Source organism: Lampetra fluviatilis, chromosome 48 (assembly GCF_964198595.1).
Source record: "Lampetra fluviatilis chromosome 48, kcLamFluv1.1, whole genome shotgun sequence".
Lineage (NCBI taxonomy): Eukaryota > Metazoa > Chordata > Hyperoartia > Petromyzontiformes > Petromyzontidae > Lampetra > Lampetra fluviatilis.
The window spans coordinates 4299393-4318361 of NC_136322.1; the positions used below are offsets into that span (position 1 = coordinate 4299393).

Genomic DNA, 18969 nt, shown 5'->3' on the forward strand with positions numbered 1-18969 from the left:
GGCCGCGCACCAGCGGCAAGAGCAGGGCGCCCGACCCCGTATGGAGCCCCCCTTCTACACTGCGGGCTCCGAGGTGTGGCTGTACACTCCCCGCGTCGGTGCCGGACAGGTGGGGAAGCTGACCACCTACTGGCGAGGACCCTGGATTGTGAGACGGCAGATCTCACCATGGACGGTGCTGATTCAGGGAGGAGAGAGGGGCCGGGAGATGGTGGTCAACATCCGCCGACTGAAGCCGTGGCGAGCAGCCCCCGAGGGGGGGAGCCCCGCCGTCCAAGTACCCCGAAACCCCGGGGTCCCCCCACCCCCCGTGCCCGGGGGCCTCGCGCAGTATATGGGCCCCACGGAGCCCCGGGCTCCGAGGGGCCCCGGGCGGGGCCGGGGGCGACGAGGACGGCGACCCTTAAACCCCACCGCCTCTGAGTTTGTCCCCCAGCCCGCAGGTGCCGGAGACCGAGGGGAGCCGTTGGAATGGAGGAGGAGACCACCGCCGGAGCCCCAGGAGACGGAGCCGCCACCCCCGAGGCCAGCCACAAGGGCCGGGCGAATCCCGCGGACCCCGCGGCGATACCTCGTGGGGGCAACCCAGGCGAGGTGCTCCAGTCAACCCGGGACGGGGACTGGCACCCCGGGGGGCTATGTGGTGCCACAGCGACGGGGCCGCTCGGCCGAGCCAGGGAGCCGCCCGGCTTCCACCGCCGCACTGCCCCCCATCACCTCCCCCACATAAACACGCACCCGCACCCACGTAGGGCCTCGTGGTCGGGTCACCTACCCTGAGTTTTCACCCGAGGGCCCCCTAGGGGGGTTACCCCACGGTTTCTCAGGGCCAGGGAATTGGACAGGACCCTTCCCAGGCCAAGTAACACTGCGGCGCCGTGGGCGGATTTGAGATCGCACGACCACGGCGAGCTCAGAGAGCCCCGCAGTTAGAAACGCATACAAACACAAACACGAGTCAGCAAGGCAGATAGCTGGGATCAGGACCCGGGACGACTGATTGGTCGAAAGTTCAAAGGCCGGCGGGATCGCAAAAGAGCGGGAAATCCTAGGCTCAGGATTGGTCGAGAGACCAAGGCGGTCGGGACGGGGGCGCCTAGCCTTTGATGTGAATAGTTTAAAAGAAAACGCAGGGGCAGTAGGGAACTCTCTTCTTCTGGAGTTTGGACACGGGGTCAGCGACGAAGGAGTCATTGGGCGAGCCGCTAGATTGTCTGCAGGACGATCTGAGCGCCGCAAGGTCACCAAGGACTACAGACGGTATCGTGTTGCGCGCCTTACAACACCTCAGAGCGGAGGGTAGGATCCGTAGGAGAGGGTTAGTTCGGGGTAAGGACGAGTAGGAAAGCGGTTTAGCAGAGAGCGCAGCATAGAATAGGGCTACACGGCACCAGAGTGTGGGTTAGAAGCGCCTTGCTGTCCCGCACACACACACGGGTGGCTCGGTTGGTTAGCAAGGGCTAATAAAATCTCGAGCGTAGTAACAAAACCGTGTTGTTGGGTGTTTTTGGAACGTGGTATTAGCGTGCACTGCATTCGCGAGTGTGTGGTCGTATGCATAAAGGCCGTGGTCTCTGTACGATTGTGCGGGTACGGGGGTGTGTGCGTTAACGCCCGGGGAGAGCACTTTTGTGTGTCGGCGTGTGCCCCGCTTGCGTGTGCTCGTTACTTGCGTAAAGTGCGGCGCGGTGGTGGACCCCTGACCCCCGACCCCACGGCTCGAGCGCGTAATCGGCTGCGCATTGTTGTACGGTTTGTCTCGCGCGCACGGCGGCGGCGGCTTGAGTCGTTGTGTCGGCGTGTGCCCCGCTTGCGTGTGCTCGTTACTTGCGTAAGTTCACGACGTGTGTAACACAGGTGCGCGATCCTAACGTGAGTGGTCAGTGTTGGGTGAGTGCCGTGCAGAGCTGTGTGTGGGTGTGCGCGTACGTGGTTAACTATGCCTGCTACGCGGACCCGCGGTGGAGGGGAATCCTCGGGTGACGGCTCCCACACCATGGGTGAGGAGCTTAGCGGCGGTTCGCTTAGCAGCGGGGGGGCGATTGATGATGTTAGTCCGGCCGTTAGTATTATCGAGGGAGGGATCTCGGGGGCTAGCGACCCCCACAAACATAACTCCCTTTCACACACGCGGGGGTACGACACGAATGGAGAGTTTCAGGCCTGGTTCTAGGCTTTAGGCCTAGCTGTAGGCTTTAGGGCGCTGTGAGTTTTTTTTTAATTTCAAAGTTTTAATTAAAAGCTATCTCAGGGAATTATTAGGGCGCTGTTAGTTGTTTTATTTAATTTCAAAGTTTTAATTAAAAGCTATCTCAGGGAATTATTAGGGAATGTTACACGTGTTTAGCCAGGAAAGCCTCATTAATTTAAATGTTTTAATTAAAAGCTGAGGGAATTATAAGGGAATGTTACACTTGTTTAGCCAGGATAGCGTCACTGAGTCAAGGTTTTCGTAGGGTCATGCCAAATGTTTGCAGTAGGGGGCGATGTTGACGGACGGACACATTAATCTATTGGTGGTCTGGTCCACTTCGTTCCTACCAGTATAACAAAACTCCTGTGTACGACTGTCCGAGCTCTTTGCAAGTAAGTGGGTGGCTCTGAAAAGAGCCGTTGTTGTGGTGGTAGAGGCGGCGGCGCGTTCACTTCTTTGCCTGAGAGGTCTTCTTGGGCAGCAGCACGGCCTGGATGTTGGGCAGCACACCGCCCTGGGCGATAGTCACGCCGCCCATGAGCTTGTTGAGCTCCTCGTCGTTTCGCACGGCGAGCTGCAGGTGTCGGGGGATGATCCTCGTCTTCTTGTTGTCGCGGGCGGCATTGCCAGCCAGCTCGAGGATCTCGGCAGAAAGGTACTCGAGCACGGCGGCCAGGTAGACGGGTGCTCCAGCGCCGACCCGCTGGGCGTAATTGCCCTTGCGGAGCAGCCTGTGAACGCGACCCACGGGGAACTGCAGGCCGGCGCGGGAAGAGCGGGACTTTGCCTTGGCGCGAGACTTGCCACCGGTCTTGCCGCGTCCAGACATTGTTAAGCGACCTAGGATGCAAAAAGCACTGGAGACAAAGTACGAACGATTTGTGACGTTAACACGCACCACCGGAGCGGCTTTTATAGCGGAGACGAGGATCGTAGAGCGCGCCGCTGCTGATTGGCTCCTCTCGGTCGAGTCCCGCCCTCTCCTTGAGCCACCAATGAAAAGCCGGGACGCGAGGATTCGATGTTGACTTTAATTATTTGTATCCATATAAATTTTAATGCGGGCACGCATCTTATGAATGAAACAATGCGATACACGTACTTAATAGGTTCAAGTTTTAAGCATGATAGAGTTAATTAATGGGCACGTGCTGGCAAGTCAAACTTATAAGCGGATTCCGCAAATATCAATGTATTATTGATTATAATAATCATTTTGAGGGACCGCATTGGTTATAAGAAATCATTGTGATAGCCTTGAGCTCGTGATTGATCGCCCACGTGCCTATACGGTGTATATATATTTTCCTTTAACCGCCTGTTCGGGCAATGCCTAAAAATATATGTGCGTGAATAATTCAGTCTCTTAGTTTGCAAAATGTGAACTTCTTATCAGCTCGGGCTTGAAACAACATAAACCAATATCTTTGGGTTTAATAGTTAATATATTTCACCAAAATAACCCTTTTGTTAAACATTATGTAAGCATGGTTTCACAACGCTTATATACGACACCAACGTGTGATGTTGAAAAATATGAGCGGCGGGGTATAGAAAATGAACTTCATTGTCGCTTACGCCTGACGACTCGTGAGAGCCGTGACCAGCAAACGAAGGTTTCCGGCACCCGAACTTTGAAGAACACACATGGAAGCGTTTTCATGAGTAAGTGGTGGCTCTGAAAAGAGCCTTTGTGTTGTGCTTTGAGGGCCGAGCTGGGCGTTCAAGCGCGCTCGCCACGAATGCGGCGGGCGAGCTGAATGTCCTTGGGCATGATGGTGACGCGCTTGGCGTGGATGGCGCACAGGTTGGTGTCCTCGAAGAGCGCGACAAGGTACGCTTCGCTGGCCTCCTGCAGAGCCATGACAGCGGAGCTCTGGAAGCGCAGGTCGGTCTTGAAGTCCTGCGCGATCTCCCTGACGAGGCGCTGGAAGGGCAGTTTGCGGATGAGCAGCTCGGTGGACTTCTGGTAGCGGCGGATCTCGCGCAGAGCGACGGTGCCGGGCCTGTAGCGGTGAGGCTTCTTGACGCCGCCCGTGGCCGGAGCGCTCTTTCGGGCCGCCTTGGTGGCGAGTTGCTTGCGGGGGGCCTTGCCGCCCGTGGACTTGCGAGCCGTCTGCTTGGTGCGAGCCATGGCTTGGTGAGGGCAAAGATTCTCACAGGCGGGGAGAAGGCGGCTTATGTAGCCCAGAGCGCGCGCTCACTGGTCAGCGGAGTCGTGACGTGCGAAGAAGGGGAGCGTGCTGATTGGTTGGCAGCGTGCAATGATCTCGAGTCGTCAACTCTTCTTAATCAACAAAATGTTCACAGTTTGGATCATTTCAGAATGCCGCATCACGATGCAGTAGTACCCTTTGAGCGCCGTCGATGTCTTTAACGGATGTTATTTTCTCAAGCAAACACCTTTCCGAAAACAACTTTACAGTGCTCTGCATGATCTAAATAAAGTGTTAAGAAACTGCACTTCATTGGAAACAGTAATACGTAAAAATGTCGGAAAGAGGTGATCACAGGAATAGATATATATTCTCTTGGCATTGAGATGATGATCAATTATACTGCACGAGTCATCCATGCTAGGCGCTTACTTTTACATATATGTACACGTGCAAAATGTTAGTTCCTGCCCGAAAATACAACCACGAATTAAATATATTGCATTGCAAGGTTTTGGCGCCAAACATCCAATGTAATATCTGAATGGGCTGCAGATGAAATCAATGGACAAACAAGTCCAAGAAATGCCTGCTGGTAAATATGATGTGCCATGAATATTGTTATCGCTTTTATTCACGTGGAAACATGTTAAAATGCGTTCGATCTCTCCACTTCACTCAATGAGCGAACAATGTCCCCGCGTGAACCGGGGCTTTGTTGGAAGTTTCGTTTTGTACTCCTGCTAGGACTGGTACAAGCAGGTTCGGAGAGGTGGGTGGCTCTGAAAAGAGCCTTTGTAATTAATGGTGGAGTCGAGGCTTCACTTGGAGCTTGTGTACTTGGTGACGGCCTTGGTGCCCTCCGACACGGCGTGCTTGGCCAGCTCGCCGGGGAGCAGCAGTCGCACTGCGGTCTGGATCTCCCGAGAAGTGATGGTGGAGCGCTTGTTGTAGTGCGCCAGGCGGGACGCCTCGGAAGCGATGCGCTCGAAGATGTCGTTGACGAACGAGTTCATGATGCTCATTGCCTTGGACGAGATGCCGGTATCGGGGTGCACCTGCTTCATCACCTTGTAGATGTAAATGGCGTAGCTCTCCTTCCTGCGGTGGCGTCGCTTCTTGCCATCCTTGCGCGTAGCCTTGGTCACAGCCTTCTTGGAGCCCTTCTTGGGAGCAGGAACCTTGGCCGGCCCAGCGCTCTTTGATGCGGGAGGATCGGGCATGTCGACGCGTTGTAGGCAGCTTCAGGTCAGAACAGACGGGAAGCGAATGTGGATGTCGGTCGCGCGTTGAGCTCCTTTTATAGGAGGCGAGATGCAAATCAGAGGATCGTAGTGCGCGGCGCTGCTGAGTGGCTCTTTTAGTACCATCCCTCTCCATCAGCCTCCAATGAGAAACGCGGACGCGATGCTCACTTTAATATCGTTTTTACTGCAAAAAGGACTTGTGAATATAACACAATGTAATGTCCAAACATGTATATTAGTGAATTGCAGCCATGGCCATTGCCTTTGTTTTAATAAGGATGACTGGAAAACCCAATACAGTATATTGTGTTTTGAGCGTGGGTTTTTTTGTTTCTTACGAGGGATTGTTTCACCACTCGTCTAATACGGCGCACGGGCGTTTTAAGAACGCAATTTGGAAAAATACAAGCGCTCGGTGGAGAAAAATAACTTCGCTGTTGTGCTGTACAGGTGGAGATTAGCATTCCGGCACGCTACGTCAATTAGGACGAGTGTGCTGTAAGATTGTGGCGCCAAATGCTCCACGTAATATCGGAATCGGCTGCAGCTGGAAATAATTAACGCAAAAATACCAGAAATGGGTACTGTATTAACGCGTTCAAGAATTACGCCTTGTTAAATGTGACGTGTCGTGAATATCATGATTTCTTTCATTCATGTGGAAGCAGATGAAGATTCGCCAACTCAACAAGCAAACGTCCACCACGCTCACGAGGAATTGGCGCGCAACAACCCAGGACATGTGCTCCATTTAGAAAGTGTTTGGCAACACTGGCGCAAGCAGTTTCGAAGAGGTGGGTGGCTCTGAAAAGAGCCTTTGGGTTGGCTTAGTGTGCGAGAGATGGGCGCTCAGCCTCCGAAGCCGTAGAGAGTGCGGCCCTGGCGCTTGAGGGCGTAGACCACGTCCATGGCGGTGACGGTCTTGCGCTTGGCGTGCTCCGTGTAGGTGACGGCGTCGCGGATGACGTTCTCAAGGAAGACCTTCAGGACGCCGCGGGTCTCCTCGTAGATGAGGCCCGAGATGCGCTTCACACCGCCGCGGCGAGCGAGGCGGCGGATGGCGGGCTTGGTGATGCCCTGGATGTTGTCGCGCAGCACCTTGCGATGGCGTTTTGCGCCTCCCTTGCCGAGCCCCTTACCGCCTTTACCGCGTCCAGACATTCCGACTACTTCTGACAAAGCTCGCGAGAGACTGCGCGCTCAGCTTGCAGCAGCAGCCGCCTTTATACCCGAAGCGTGGTGACGTCACCGACCACCCCTGCCCTCCGCGATGGCTCCGCCTTAAACCTTAGACCTTTAACCTCTGTGACGAAGAAAACCCTCCACTGTCGTCAATAACACTTCCTTGACATGTATAATATGCGACGTTTTGGGCAATGACCCTTCTTCGAAGCACTCTGTAATGATATTGGCACACCCGCAGCGAACGCGAGAGGAACGCGATCTGTTGCAAGATTGCACGTGGAGTGAATAATCGGTGTAAGGTCTTGTTTTCAAGTGAACAAGATGAACTAACTTTATAATCGTGTGAAGCTAAACGGCTTCCAACACAATAGTTGAGTGAACGTCACCAACTAGTTCTCCCAAAGTAAGAAAGACATTGCAAACAATGCGATATTTACGTATAGAAATTAATTTTAATAGAGAAGTTTAGATGGTGCACCGCAATGTTTACAAAACAAAGTGAAAAGGCGAGAACGAGCGAATGAAGGCAAATTGAGTAAAGCTGTCTGGAATCAATACCTTTTTAGACTAAATTCCATATTTGGCACCAGTAACATGATGACGGAATGAAGAGGTGCAACACATAATTCGGACGTCGCTGAGATTACTCTGCACTCCGTTCGAGTGAGGGAGCTGCCACCCGCCTCGCCTGTGTTTGTGATCCCTGCTTTCGGGCTCGATTACTCCCATCACATCAATGCTTAAAACACATCGAGTGGGTAAAATGTTATAGTTAATTTGGCGAATGTACGTAACTTATCCAATCTACACAAATCCTCACGATTGAACTGCACCAAGCGTCGAGCTCCTTGATCAGGGCCGAGGCAAGGCGAGCAACCATCGCCACGCCGTAAATGGGTTTGACTTACAGAATATGGCACGCATTCAACAGCAACGTAATACACTGTCATGTGTTACCGATGAACTAATGGAAGCGCAGCAGCATCTGGTTCACTTTTTTAACTAAGTGGGTGGCTCTGAAAAGAGCCGTTGAGGTGGAGTGAATCGAGCGTCGTCCGATCGGATTCACTTCTTTGGCGCAGTCTTCTTGGGCTTGGCCGCGGCCTTCTTGGGCTTGGCCACCTTGGGTTTGGCGGCCTTGGCCTTGACGGTCTTGGGCTTAGCGACCTTGGGCTTCGCAGCCTTGGGCTTGGCTGGGCTCTTCGCCGCCTTCTTGGGCTTAACAGCCAACTTCACCTTTTTGGGGCTCTTGGCCGCCTTGGCAGCCGCGGGCTTCTTTGCTTTCTTGGGAGACTTCTTGGGCGCGGTCTTCTTGGCTGCCGCGGGCTTCTTCACCTTCTTGGCTGCCGCGGGCTTTTTAGCTGCGGGCTTTGCCGTTGACGACTTGGGCTTCGCCTTTGCGGCAGCCTTTTCCTTGTTGAGTTTGAAAGAGCCAGACGCGCCGCTGCCCTTCACTTGCGCCACGGCGTCTTTGGCCACGAGCTTCTTGATGGCCAACTTCACGCGGGCATTGTTCTTCTCCACGTCGTATCCTCCGGCAGCAAGCGACTTTTTGAGCGCAGGAAGAGACACGCCGTTCCTCTCCTTGCTGCTGGCCAGAGCCTTGAGGATGAGCTCGGACACGCTGGGGCCGACCTTCTTGGCCTTTGGAGCGGCGCGCTTCTTCTTGGGGCTTTTAGGCGCTGAAGTAGCCGCAGCTGGTGGTTGAGCAGGAGCAGTTTCCGCCATCTCAAGACGTCGCTTTTATCGCCTCGCCTCTTTGAAATCGAAATCAGCGCTCTCACGAATTCGAAACGAGTGTTCTCCAGGCCCGAGGTTATTATAGAAGCGGCGTACTGAATGCGGACGTCGCTGAGATCATCCAGAACTCAGCTCTGGTGAGGGAGTTGCCACCATACTCACTGTGTTTATCACGCCTGCCTTTGGGCTCGATTACTCCCGTAACGTTCATACTTACATGCATCTAGTTGATACATTATCACGAAGATCACTTCTTTAATGTACGTTACTTATGCAATATACGACAATGCTCACGATATAAATTATAATTCAAAACAAGTGAACAACCAACATTTGGGAGACATTGTTCGGTCAGGGCATGCTATGACGATTGTCGGTTTTCAAAAGTGTTACTGATGAACACTATTTAAAACGCACTCGAATTTTTTGCAAGACAAGATGCTTCAACAGACTACTCATATTTAATTCCAACGAAATATTTTCTATTTAAGTTTTGCCTCGCGCGCTCTCGATTTCTCCTCTCGCGCTATGGTGAGGACTGCGCGCCATGTCAACAGTCCCTTGTCACCGAACTTTTAACTGGACGTTTTAATCGAACTTTGAAATGAATAAATATATGGATTTTCAGATGGACAACAAACTGAAGAAATTTACTCAAAATTAACCGACATTAAATAGAAAGTTTAACATTTTACGTGGCAAGAGGTGAGTAGCTCACGCACTGCAGAAGGGTCGCGCGCCTTGAACAAGATCGAGGCACGGTGCACAATCATCACCACTCAAATTCAACTCAAGTGACTCTGCAGTCGAATGTTTAAAGAAAATATATAATCTTACGTTTAATGCACCGACAGAGTTGATATTCTAGGAGCGCAGGATGGTTCATCCGATGGGTTGTTTTTACTGCAATAAGTAACACGTATTTACTGCACTAAGTAACACGAATGAGTAATCATTGGAAAGATGTTATTAACCATGTAAAAAATATTTAACTACACATATTTGTACCATCTTATTTGACAAGTAATATTATACTTTACCGAGTGTTGACATCCCCAGCGTTTACCAGTACTTTTTTGCTTACTATCAGCTAACACCGGCCACAACCCTGAGCTGATGTGCTCATTTGATCCCTTTTCTGACCGCTCAAAAAGAGCGAGTTTTATTCTTTAATAAACACGATTCTTTCTTCCAATAGGCATCCCAATTTATTCTAAACCATGTTCCATGATTGATGCAATGTTGGAATGCTGCTCAAATACCGTTCCTAAATTAGACATAAAGGGTATCTGGAATGAGCAGAGCATTCGTTTAATTGCGAGCATTTTGGGACGAGGGCAACTCGACGACGGTGTCCTTATTAAACAGGACCCTGCGGGGTGGGCTGGTAGGAACGAATAACCAAATAATATAAACATAATGTATTATTACACTTGTTAAGCCAGGAAAGCCCCACTGAGTCAAAAGGTTTTTGTAGGGTCCTGCCAAGTGTTTGCAGTAGGGGGCGATGTTGCTACACCTAATCGGACGATACGAAGGGAGAGATTGAGGCCTAGTTCTAGGCTTTAGGCATAGCTGTATGCTTTAGGGCGCTGTGAGTTAATTTTTAATTTAAATGATTTAATGATTCATGTAAAAGCTTTAAATTTAAATGTTTCTATTTAAAAACATGAGGGAATGTAACATTGTTAAACATGTGGTGCCACAGCGACGGGGCCGCTCGGCCGAGCCAGGGAGCCGCCCGGCTTCCACCGCCGCACTGCCCCCCATCACCTCCCCCACATAAACACGCACCCGCACCCACGTAGGGCCTCGTGGTCGGGTCACCTACCCTGAGTTTTCACCCGAGGGCCCCCTAGGGGGGTTACCCCACGGTTTCTCAGGGCCAGGGAATTGGACAGGACCCTTCCCAGGCCAAGTAACACTGCGGCGCCGTGGGCGGATTTGAGATCGCACGACCACGGCGAGCTCAGAGAGCCCCGCAGTTAGAAACGCATACAAACACAAACACGAGTCAGCAAGGCAGATAGCTGGGATCAGGACCCGGGACGACTGATTGGTCGAAAGTTCAAAGGCCGGCGGGATCGCAAAAGAGCGGGAAATCCTAGGCTCAGGATTGGTCGAGAGACCAAGGCGGTCGGGACGGGGGCGCCTAGCCTTTGATGTGAATAGTTTAAAAGAAAACGCAGGGGCAGTAGGGAACTCTCTTCTTCTGGAGTTTGGACACGGGGTCAGCGACGAAGGAGTCATTGGGCGAGCCGCTAGATTGTCTGCAGGACGATCTGAGCGCCGCAAGGTCACCAAGGACTACAGACGGTATCGTGTTGCGCGCCTTACAACACCTCAGAGCGGAGGGTAGGATCCGTAGGAGAGGGTTAGTTCGGGGTAAGGACGAGTAGGAAAGCGGTTTAGCAGAGAGCGCAGCATAGAATAGGGCTACACGGCACCAGAGTGTGGGTTAGAAGCGCCTTGCTGTCCCGCACACACACACGGGTGGCTCGGTTGGTTAGCAAGGGCTAATAAAATCTCGAGCGTAGTAACAAAACCGTGTTGTTGGGTGTTTTTGGAACGTGGTATTAGCGTGCACTGCATTCGCGAGTGTGTGGTCGTATGCATAAAGGCCGTGGTCTCTGTACGATTGTGCGGGTACGGGGGTGTGTGCGTTAACGCCCGGGGAGAGCACTTTTGTGTGTCGGCGTGTGCCCCGCTTGCGTGTGCTCGTTACTTGCGTAAAGTGCGGCGCGGTGGTGGACCCCTGACCCCCGACCCCACGGCTCGAGCGCGTAATCGGCTGCGCATTGTTGTACGGTTTGTCTCGCGCGCACGGCGGCGGCGGCTTGAGTCGTTGTGTCGGCGTGTGCCCCGCTTGCGTGTGCTCGTTACTTGCGTAAGTTCACGACGTGTGTAACACAGGTGCGCGATCCTAACGTGAGTGGTCAGTGTTGGGTGAGTGCCGTGCAGAGCTGTGTGTGGGTGTGCGCGTACGTGGTTAACTATGCCTGCTACGCGGACCCGCGGTGGAGGGGAATCCTCGGGTGACGGCTCCCACACCATGGGTGAGGAGCTTAGCGGCGGTTCGCTTAGCAGCGGGGGGGCGATTGATGATGTTAGTCCGGCCGTTAGTATTATCGAGGGAGGGATCTCGGGGGCTAGCGACCCCCACAAATTGGTGTCAGAAGCGGTACGGACCCCCGCGTTACCTCACGCTAAAATAAGACTAATATTTACCGGCAGGGGGGCCCCTTCGTGGAAGGCATTCGCCCGCAATCTCTTAGGGGCTAAGGAAATTAATGGATGGACGGACGTGCAGGCAGTACGTCAACTTAATATGAATCTTGATGGGCGGGCAGCCGATTTTGTAGAAGCGTTACCCGCGAGCGCACAGACACAGCTAGAGGAGCTGATGCGCCGACTCGATCAGCGTTTTGGCACGCGTGACGAGGAGGAAGCAAAATCGGCCTTAGAGGCGCGCCGTCGCCAACCTGGCGAAGATCTCCGTGATTACGCCGAGGATGTGCGCGAGTTAACAAAGATCGCACGCCCGGGGTACGCAACGGAGGTTATTGAGGAACTGGCTGCCGAGAAAATCCAGCGGTACCTGTCTCGCACGGCGTGGTGGCAGCCAGACCTGAGCTGCCCACGTCTTCCCTTTAACACCCTTGTCGAGCGCGCACGTAAGTGTGAAAGAATTCACAGCGAACGCGCGCAGCTCCGGGGGCTGGGACGAGAGCGCGCCATTGCGAGCCTGCTCTCGGAAGACGAGGAGGAGGAACAGGAGCTCGCGAGGACGGTAAGGGGCCGGGAAAGAGAGCCTCCAGTGTCCCGCGAGACAACCCCGGGATGGGTTGCCGGTATACAAACGGGTATAAAGGATGTCTCCGGCCAGGTAACCCAGATAGACAACAAGGTAAACCAAGTAGGTGAGGAAACGAATAAAAATATGGCCAAACTGCAATCCTCCGTTGAGACCATCCGATCCGAAATGGGGGACCTACGCGCCACGGTGGGAGGGTTATCTGGGAGGGTAGCCCGACTAGAGGCGGAGGGTGGACAGCGGCGTAATGGGGGGGGAGGGAGTGGGCAGGGGGCCCACTACGGAGCCGCCCCCCCTCCCCGGGCATGTTATATGTGTGATCGCCGAGGGCATCTAGTGAGAGACTGTCCTGAAATCACCCGAGCTAGGCAGGCGCGGGGGTTAAACTCCAACGCCTCCTAGTGAGCGGACCAACTAGGGGTGCAATCGACGCGGTCCCGATACAAATAGACGGTAATGAGAATAATGGCGAGCGAGTGATCCATAAACAGGTTACAACAACAACACCCAAGGGCGCGGGGACCTCGGGCGATTGGCTGCGGGAGCTGGTGGCAGGGATAACGGGAGCCACGTCGCTGGTGGAAGGCCAGGTGAACGGGCAGCGCACCCGGATCCTGCTGGACACGGGCGCCGTGGCCTCTCTCATGAGCGCCGCGCACTGCAGCATGCTCGGGGTGGACGTGGGCTGCCTGCAGGCCCCGGATCGCGCGCTGCACACGGCAAGCGGAGCCGGGATGGGGTTGCTGGGGAAGGTCTCCCTCGAGGTCCGTCTAGGAAACCAGGTGTGCACACAGGAATTCTACGTTTCGAGTGTGTTGTGCCACGAGTGCATTGCAGGAACGGACCTCCTGGAAAAGTTGGGACTTAACGTACAGCCCCGGCAACGATGCGCTACGGTGGAGGGCAGCGGGGAGCGGATTCCGTTCCTAGGACAGGAGCCGAATCGCCCACGCTTCACACCCGTGGCCGCTACGCTGGTGTCGGCCGTCACCATCGGGCCTCTCGCCGAGATGCTGGTGCCAGTGGCAACCCTCTCCACCGACCCAACCCACCGACCATCGGGCGAGGTAATGCTGACTCCTCACCCAGAGTTGGCATCGCGATACGGGGTGGTAGGGTCAGCCACACTGGTAAACGCAGATGGGGGCCGGCTGTTTATACGTGTGTTTAACCCACACAGTACCCCGGCAATGATACGACGACGCACCCCGGTAGCCACCGTACACCCCCTGCACGCTCGCCACTCGAACGACTCGGTGTTCGCACTCTGGGCGGAGGACCCTGGCCGCCCCGAGGACAGCCAGGATCTGGCCTGGCGGGTCGGCCCGACCCCCCGAGCCGAGATTGTTCCCCTGCAGGATGCGTTACATGTGCCTTGGGCAGCCTTACCTAAGGGGGAGGCCGATCAGCTGCGCGGGTTATTGCGGGAGTACGCCGACGTGTTCAGTGAGCACGATTCGGACGTGGGCCGGACCGACCTGGTCAAACACCAAATTGACACAGGTGCAGCCCGACCCATCAAACTCCCCGCATACCGAGTGGGCGCGCCTGAACGGACCCAGATCAAAGAGGCAGTCACGGATATGCTACGCGATAACATAATCCAGCCCTCCGCGAGCCCTTGGTCTGCCCCGGTGGTACTGGTAACGAAAAAGGACGGATCGACTCGGTTCTGCGTTGATTACCGAAAATTGAACGCAGTCACCCTCGGCGACGCTTTTCCCATCCCACGCATCGACGACACCTTCGACAGTCTCGCAGGAGCGCGGTATTTTTCCACCCTCGATCTGGCGTCCGGTTACTGGCAGGTGGAGATGACGGAGGAGGATCGGCCAAAAACAGCATTCACCACCCCGATGGGCCTGTTTGAGTTTCGAGTGTTGCCGTTCGGACTCACTAACGCGCCCGCGACGTTCCAGCGGTTGATGGAGTTGGTGATGCGGGGCTTGCAGTGGGAACAGTGCCTGATTTACCTGGACGACGTAATAGTGTTCAGTAGGTCGCTGTCCGAACACTGGTCCAGGCTGCGGGAAGTATTCCAGCGACTGCGAGCAGCCCATCTCAAGCTCAAGCCACGTAAGTGTTACATTGCGCAACGCGAGGTGGGGTACCTCGGACACCGAGTCAGCGAGGCAGGGGTGAGCACCGATCCCGAGAAGGTGCGTGCCGTAGTGGATTGGCCGCGGCCGAGGAACCTGACGGAGATCAGGTCATTCTTGGGACTCGCCACTTATTACCGTCGATTTGTAAAGGGATTCAGTGAGATTGCACGCCCCCTCACCCAACTCACCTCCCCTAAGAACCCCTATCAGTGGTCGGAGGCCTGCCAGACGGCTTTCACCACACTCAAAGACCACCTCACCCACACCCCCACCTTGGCTTTCCCAGATTTCACCACCGATTTTATTTTGGACACTGACGCCTGCAGCAGTGGGCTGGGCGCGGTGCTGTCGCAAGTGCAGGGTGGGACGGAGCGGGTCATCGCATACGCCAGTCGGACCCTGAGCGGGGCCGAACTGAACTATTGTGTAACCCGTCAGGAACTGTATGCTGTAATTTTCGCGTGTAAACAGTTCCGACCGTACTTGTACGGCAGGAAATGTCGTGTGCGCACCGATCATTATGCACTGCAGTTCCTCCTTACATTCAAGGAACCGCGGGGGCAGATGGCTCGATGGCTGGCGCAGCTGCAGGAGTACAACCTGCAGATCGAGTACCGAGCGGGGCGAACACACGCGAACGCGGACGCCTTGTCAAGACGGCCCGCGGTGCGCGCTGAGACGAGGGAGGGAGACGCCTGCCCGTGCTTCACGGGGGGACGCTGCCGCCAGGCAGCAGAACCCAAGGAGCGCGCGGAAACTAAACTCCCCCCCCCGAGAGAGAGTGCAGTGTGCGCCGCAGGAACCCCTGCAGAAGGAGCCCGGGGACAGACGGATCATCCCACCCCAACCGGGCGGATCCAAGAGGATGTCGGCTGCGCCTTCCCGGGCTTGGACGACGAGCAGCTGCGACAAACCCAGCAGCGGGATCCGGATCTGGCGGCGGTGGAGGCGGCACTGCGAGAGAGGAAGGATGCACTACCAGGGCCCTGGAGCGGTTTGTATGCCCGGTTGTGTGTAGAAAACGGGGTGGTGAGGGAACTGGCCGACGCTGGGCAGCCGGGGTGCATCTGCGTTCCCGCCCATGTGCGGCCCCAACTACTACGACTGGTACACGACCACCCGCTCGGGGGCCATGATGGGGAACGGCGCACCCGGGAGACTCTGCGTCGCCAGTATCTCTGGCCTAAATTAGCGCAAGATGTGGCCGCCTGGGTGCAGGGCTGCCGGGCCTGTCAGCAGTGTGGGCAAAAGCCGGCGAGGTACCAGGTACCCCTGAGGCCGTTCCGAGTCAGTCGGACGAATCAGTTGGTCGGAATCGACCTGCAGGGGCCCTTTCCACGATCCCACCGGGGCAACCGATATATTCTTGTAGCGGTGGAGTACTTCACCCGCTACCCCGTGGCGGTGGCTATCCCGGATAAAACAGCCCTCGTAGTGGCCCGGGCCTTCGTGGAAAACTACGTACTTAAGTGCGGGATCCCCGAACGAGTCATTACCGACCAGGGTAGTGAATTCGAGGCCGAACTATTCCAGGCGCTGTGCCGAGAGTTCGGGATCCAGAAGGACCGAACCACGGCATATCACCCCCAGGCGAACGGGATGGTAGAGAGGATGAACCAGACTCTGGCCGGGAAGCTTAAACGCATGGCGGCCGCGAATCAACAGGACTGGGACGAACACCTCCCCTATGCCCTGTTCGCCTACACCACCGCCGTTCACACATCTACAGGACAGACCCCGTTCCTAATGATGTTTGGTCGCGAGTCTCGCCTGCCCGCAGATCTGCTGTTCGGTGTCCCTCCGCCGCAACGGGAGGAAGGGAGCCACCCCATGGAGCACTTGCTGGAGACCCTGCGAGAGGCCAGGGGCCGAGCCTACCCGCACGGAGAGGCCGCGCACCAGCGGCAAGAGCAGGGCGCCCGACCCCGTATGGAGCCCCCCTTCTACACTGCGGGCTCCGAGGTGTGGCTGTACACTCCCCGCGTCGGTGCCGGACAGGTGGGGAAGCTGACCACCTACTGGCGAGGACCCTGGATTGTGAGACGGCAGATCTCACCATGGACGGTGCTGATTCAGGGAGGAGAGAGGGGCCGGGAGATGGTGGTCAACATCCGCCGACTGAAGCCGTGGCGAGCAGCCCCCGAGGGGGGGAGCCCCGCCGTCCAAGTACCCCGAAACCCCGGGGTCCCCCCACCCCCCGTGCCCGGGGGCCTCGCGCAGTATATGGGCCCCACGGAGCCCCGGGCTCCGAGGGGCCCCGGGCGGGGCCGGGGGCGACGAGGACGGCGACCCTTAAACCCCACCGCCTCTGAGTTTGTCCCCCAGCCCGCAGGTGCCGGAGACCGAGGGGAGCCGTTGGAATGGAGGAGGAGACCACCGCCGGAGCCCCAGGAGACGGAGCCGCCACCCCCGAGGCCAGCCACAAGGGCCGGGCGAATCCCGCGGACCCCGCGGCGATACCTCGTGGGGGCAACCCAGGCGAGGTGCTCCAGTCAACCCGGGACGGGGACTGGCACCCCGGGGGGCTATGTGGTGCCACAGCGACGGGGCCGCTCGGCCGAGCCAGGGAGCCGCCCGGCTTCCACCGCCGCACTGCCCCCCATCACCTCCCCCACATAAACACGCACCCGCACCCACGTAGGGCCTCGTGGTCGGGTCACCTACCCTGAGTTTTCACCCGAGGGCCCCCTAGGGGGGTTACCCCACGGTTTCTCAGGGCCAGGGAATTGGACAGGACCCTTCCCAGGCCAAGTAACACTGCGGCGCCGTGGGCGGATTTGAGATCGCACGACCACGGCGAGCTCAGAGAGCCCCGCAGTTAGAAACGCATACAAACACAAACACGAGTCAGCAAGGCAGATAGCTGGGATCAGGACCCGGGACGACTGATTGGTCGAAAGTTCAAAGGCCGGCGGGATCGCAAAAGAGCGGGAAATCCTAGGCTCAGGATTGGTCGAGAGACCAAGGCGGTCGGGACGGGGGCGCCTAGCCTTTGATGTGAATAGTTTAAAAGAAAACGCAGGGGCAGTAGGGAACTCTCTTCTTCTGGAGTTTGGACACGGGGTCAGCGACGAAGGAGTCATTGGGCGAGCCGCTAGATTGTCTGCAGGACGATCTGAGCGCCGCAAGGTCACCAAGGACTACAGACGGTATCGTGTTGCGCGCCTTACAACACCTCAGAGCGGAGGGTAGGATCCGTAGGAGAGGGTTAGTTCGGGGTAAGGACGAGTAGGAAAGCGGTTTAGCAGAGAGCGCAGCATAGAATAGGGCTACACGGCACCAGAGTGTGGGTTAGAAGCGCCTTGCTGTCCCGCACACACACACGGGTGGCTCGGTTGGTTAGCAAGGGCTAATAAAATCTCGAGCGTAGTAACAAAACCGTGTTGTTGGGTGTTTTTGGAACGTGGTATTAGCGTGCACTGCATTCGCGAGTGTGTGGTCGTATGCATAAAGGCCGTGGTCTCTGTACGATTGTGCGGGTACGGGGGTGTGTGCGTTAACGCCCGGGGAGAGCACTTTTGTGTGTCGGCGTGTGCCCCGCTTGCGTGTGCTCGTTACTTGCGTAAAGTGCGGCGCGGTGGTGGACCCCTGACCCCCGACCCCACGGCTCGAGCGCGTAATCGGCTGCGCATTGTTGTACGGTTTGTCTCGCGCGCACGGCGGCGGCGGCTTGAGTCGTTGTGTCGGCGTGTGCCCCGCTTGCGTGTGCTCGTTACTTGCGTAAGTTCACGACGTGTGTAACACAGGTGCGCGATCCTAACGTGAGTGGTCAGTGTTGGGTGAGTGCCGTGCAGAGCTGTGTGTGGGTGTGCGCGTACGTGGTTAACTATGCCTGCTACGCGGACCCGCGGTGGAGGGGAATCCTCGGGTGACGGCTCCCACACCATGGGTGAGGAGCTTAGCGGCGGTTCGCTTAGCAGCGGGGGGGCGATTGATGATGTTAGTCCGGCCGTTAGTATTATCGAGGGAGGGATCTCGGGGGCTAGCGACCCCCACAAACATAACTCCCTTTCACACACGCGGGGGTACGACACGAATGGAGAGTTTCAGGCCTGGTTCTAGGCTTTAGGCCTAGCTGTAGGCTTTAGGGCGCTGTGAGTTTTTTTTTAATTTCAAAGTTTTAATTAAAAGCTATCTCAGGGAATTATTAGGGCGCTGTTAGTTGTTTTATTTAATTTCAAAGTTTTAATTAAAAGCTATCTCAGGGAATTATTAGGGAATGTTACACGTGTTTAGCCAGGAAAGCCTCATTAATTTAAATGTTTTAATTAAAAGCTGAGGGAATTATAAGGGAATGTTACACTTGTTTAGCCAGGATAGCGTCACTGAGTCAAGGTTTTCGTAGGGTCATGCCAAATGTTTGCAGTAGGGGGCGATGTTGACGGACGGACACATTAATCTATTGGTGGTCTGGTCCACTTCGTTCCTACCAGTATAACAAAACTCCTGTGTACGACTGTCCGAGCTCTTTGCAAGTAAGTGGGTGGCTCTGAAAAGAGCCGTTGTTGTGGTGGTAGAGGCGGCGGCGCGT

At 55.8% G+C, this 18969-nt stretch overlaps 5 protein-coding genes across 5 annotated transcripts; all 5 read right to left on the minus strand.

The window, feature by feature from the left end:
* Positions 1–2642: 2642 nt before the first annotated feature.
* LOC144948117 (histone H2A) lies at positions 2643–3023 on the minus strand. The gene has a single exon (XM_078877546.1). The coding sequence runs from the start codon at positions 3021–3023 to the stop codon at positions 2643–2645; it is 381 nt and encodes a 126-aa protein (XP_078733672.1).
* Positions 3024–3917: 894 nt separating this feature from the next.
* Positions 3918–4328, minus strand: LOC144948118 (histone H3). The gene has a single exon (XM_078877547.1). The coding sequence runs from the start codon at positions 4326–4328 to the stop codon at positions 3918–3920; it is 411 nt and encodes a 136-aa protein (XP_078733673.1).
* An 843-nt stretch (positions 4329–5171) lies between these two features.
* LOC144948119 (histone H2B type 3-B) lies at positions 5172–5573 on the minus strand. The gene has a single exon (XM_078877548.1). It carries the CDS (start codon positions 5571–5573, stop codon positions 5172–5174), a length of 402 nt encoding a protein of 133 aa, XP_078733674.1.
* An 873-nt stretch (positions 5574–6446) lies between these two features.
* LOC144948221 (histone H4) lies at positions 6447–6758 on the minus strand. Its single transcript, XM_078877648.1, has one exon. It carries the CDS (start codon positions 6756–6758, stop codon positions 6447–6449), a length of 312 nt encoding a protein of 103 aa, XP_078733774.1.
* Positions 6759–6885: 127 nt separating this feature from the next.
* Positions 6886–8510, minus strand: LOC144948121 (histone H1.5-like). Its single transcript, XM_078877553.1, has 2 exons — positions 8118–8510; positions 6886–6900 (listed from the first exon to the last, which is right to left on the minus strand). Exons 1-2 carry the CDS (start codon positions 8508–8510, stop codon positions 6886–6888), a joined length of 408 nt encoding a protein of 135 aa, XP_078733679.1.
* Between the last annotated feature and the right edge of the window lie 10459 nt (positions 8511–18969).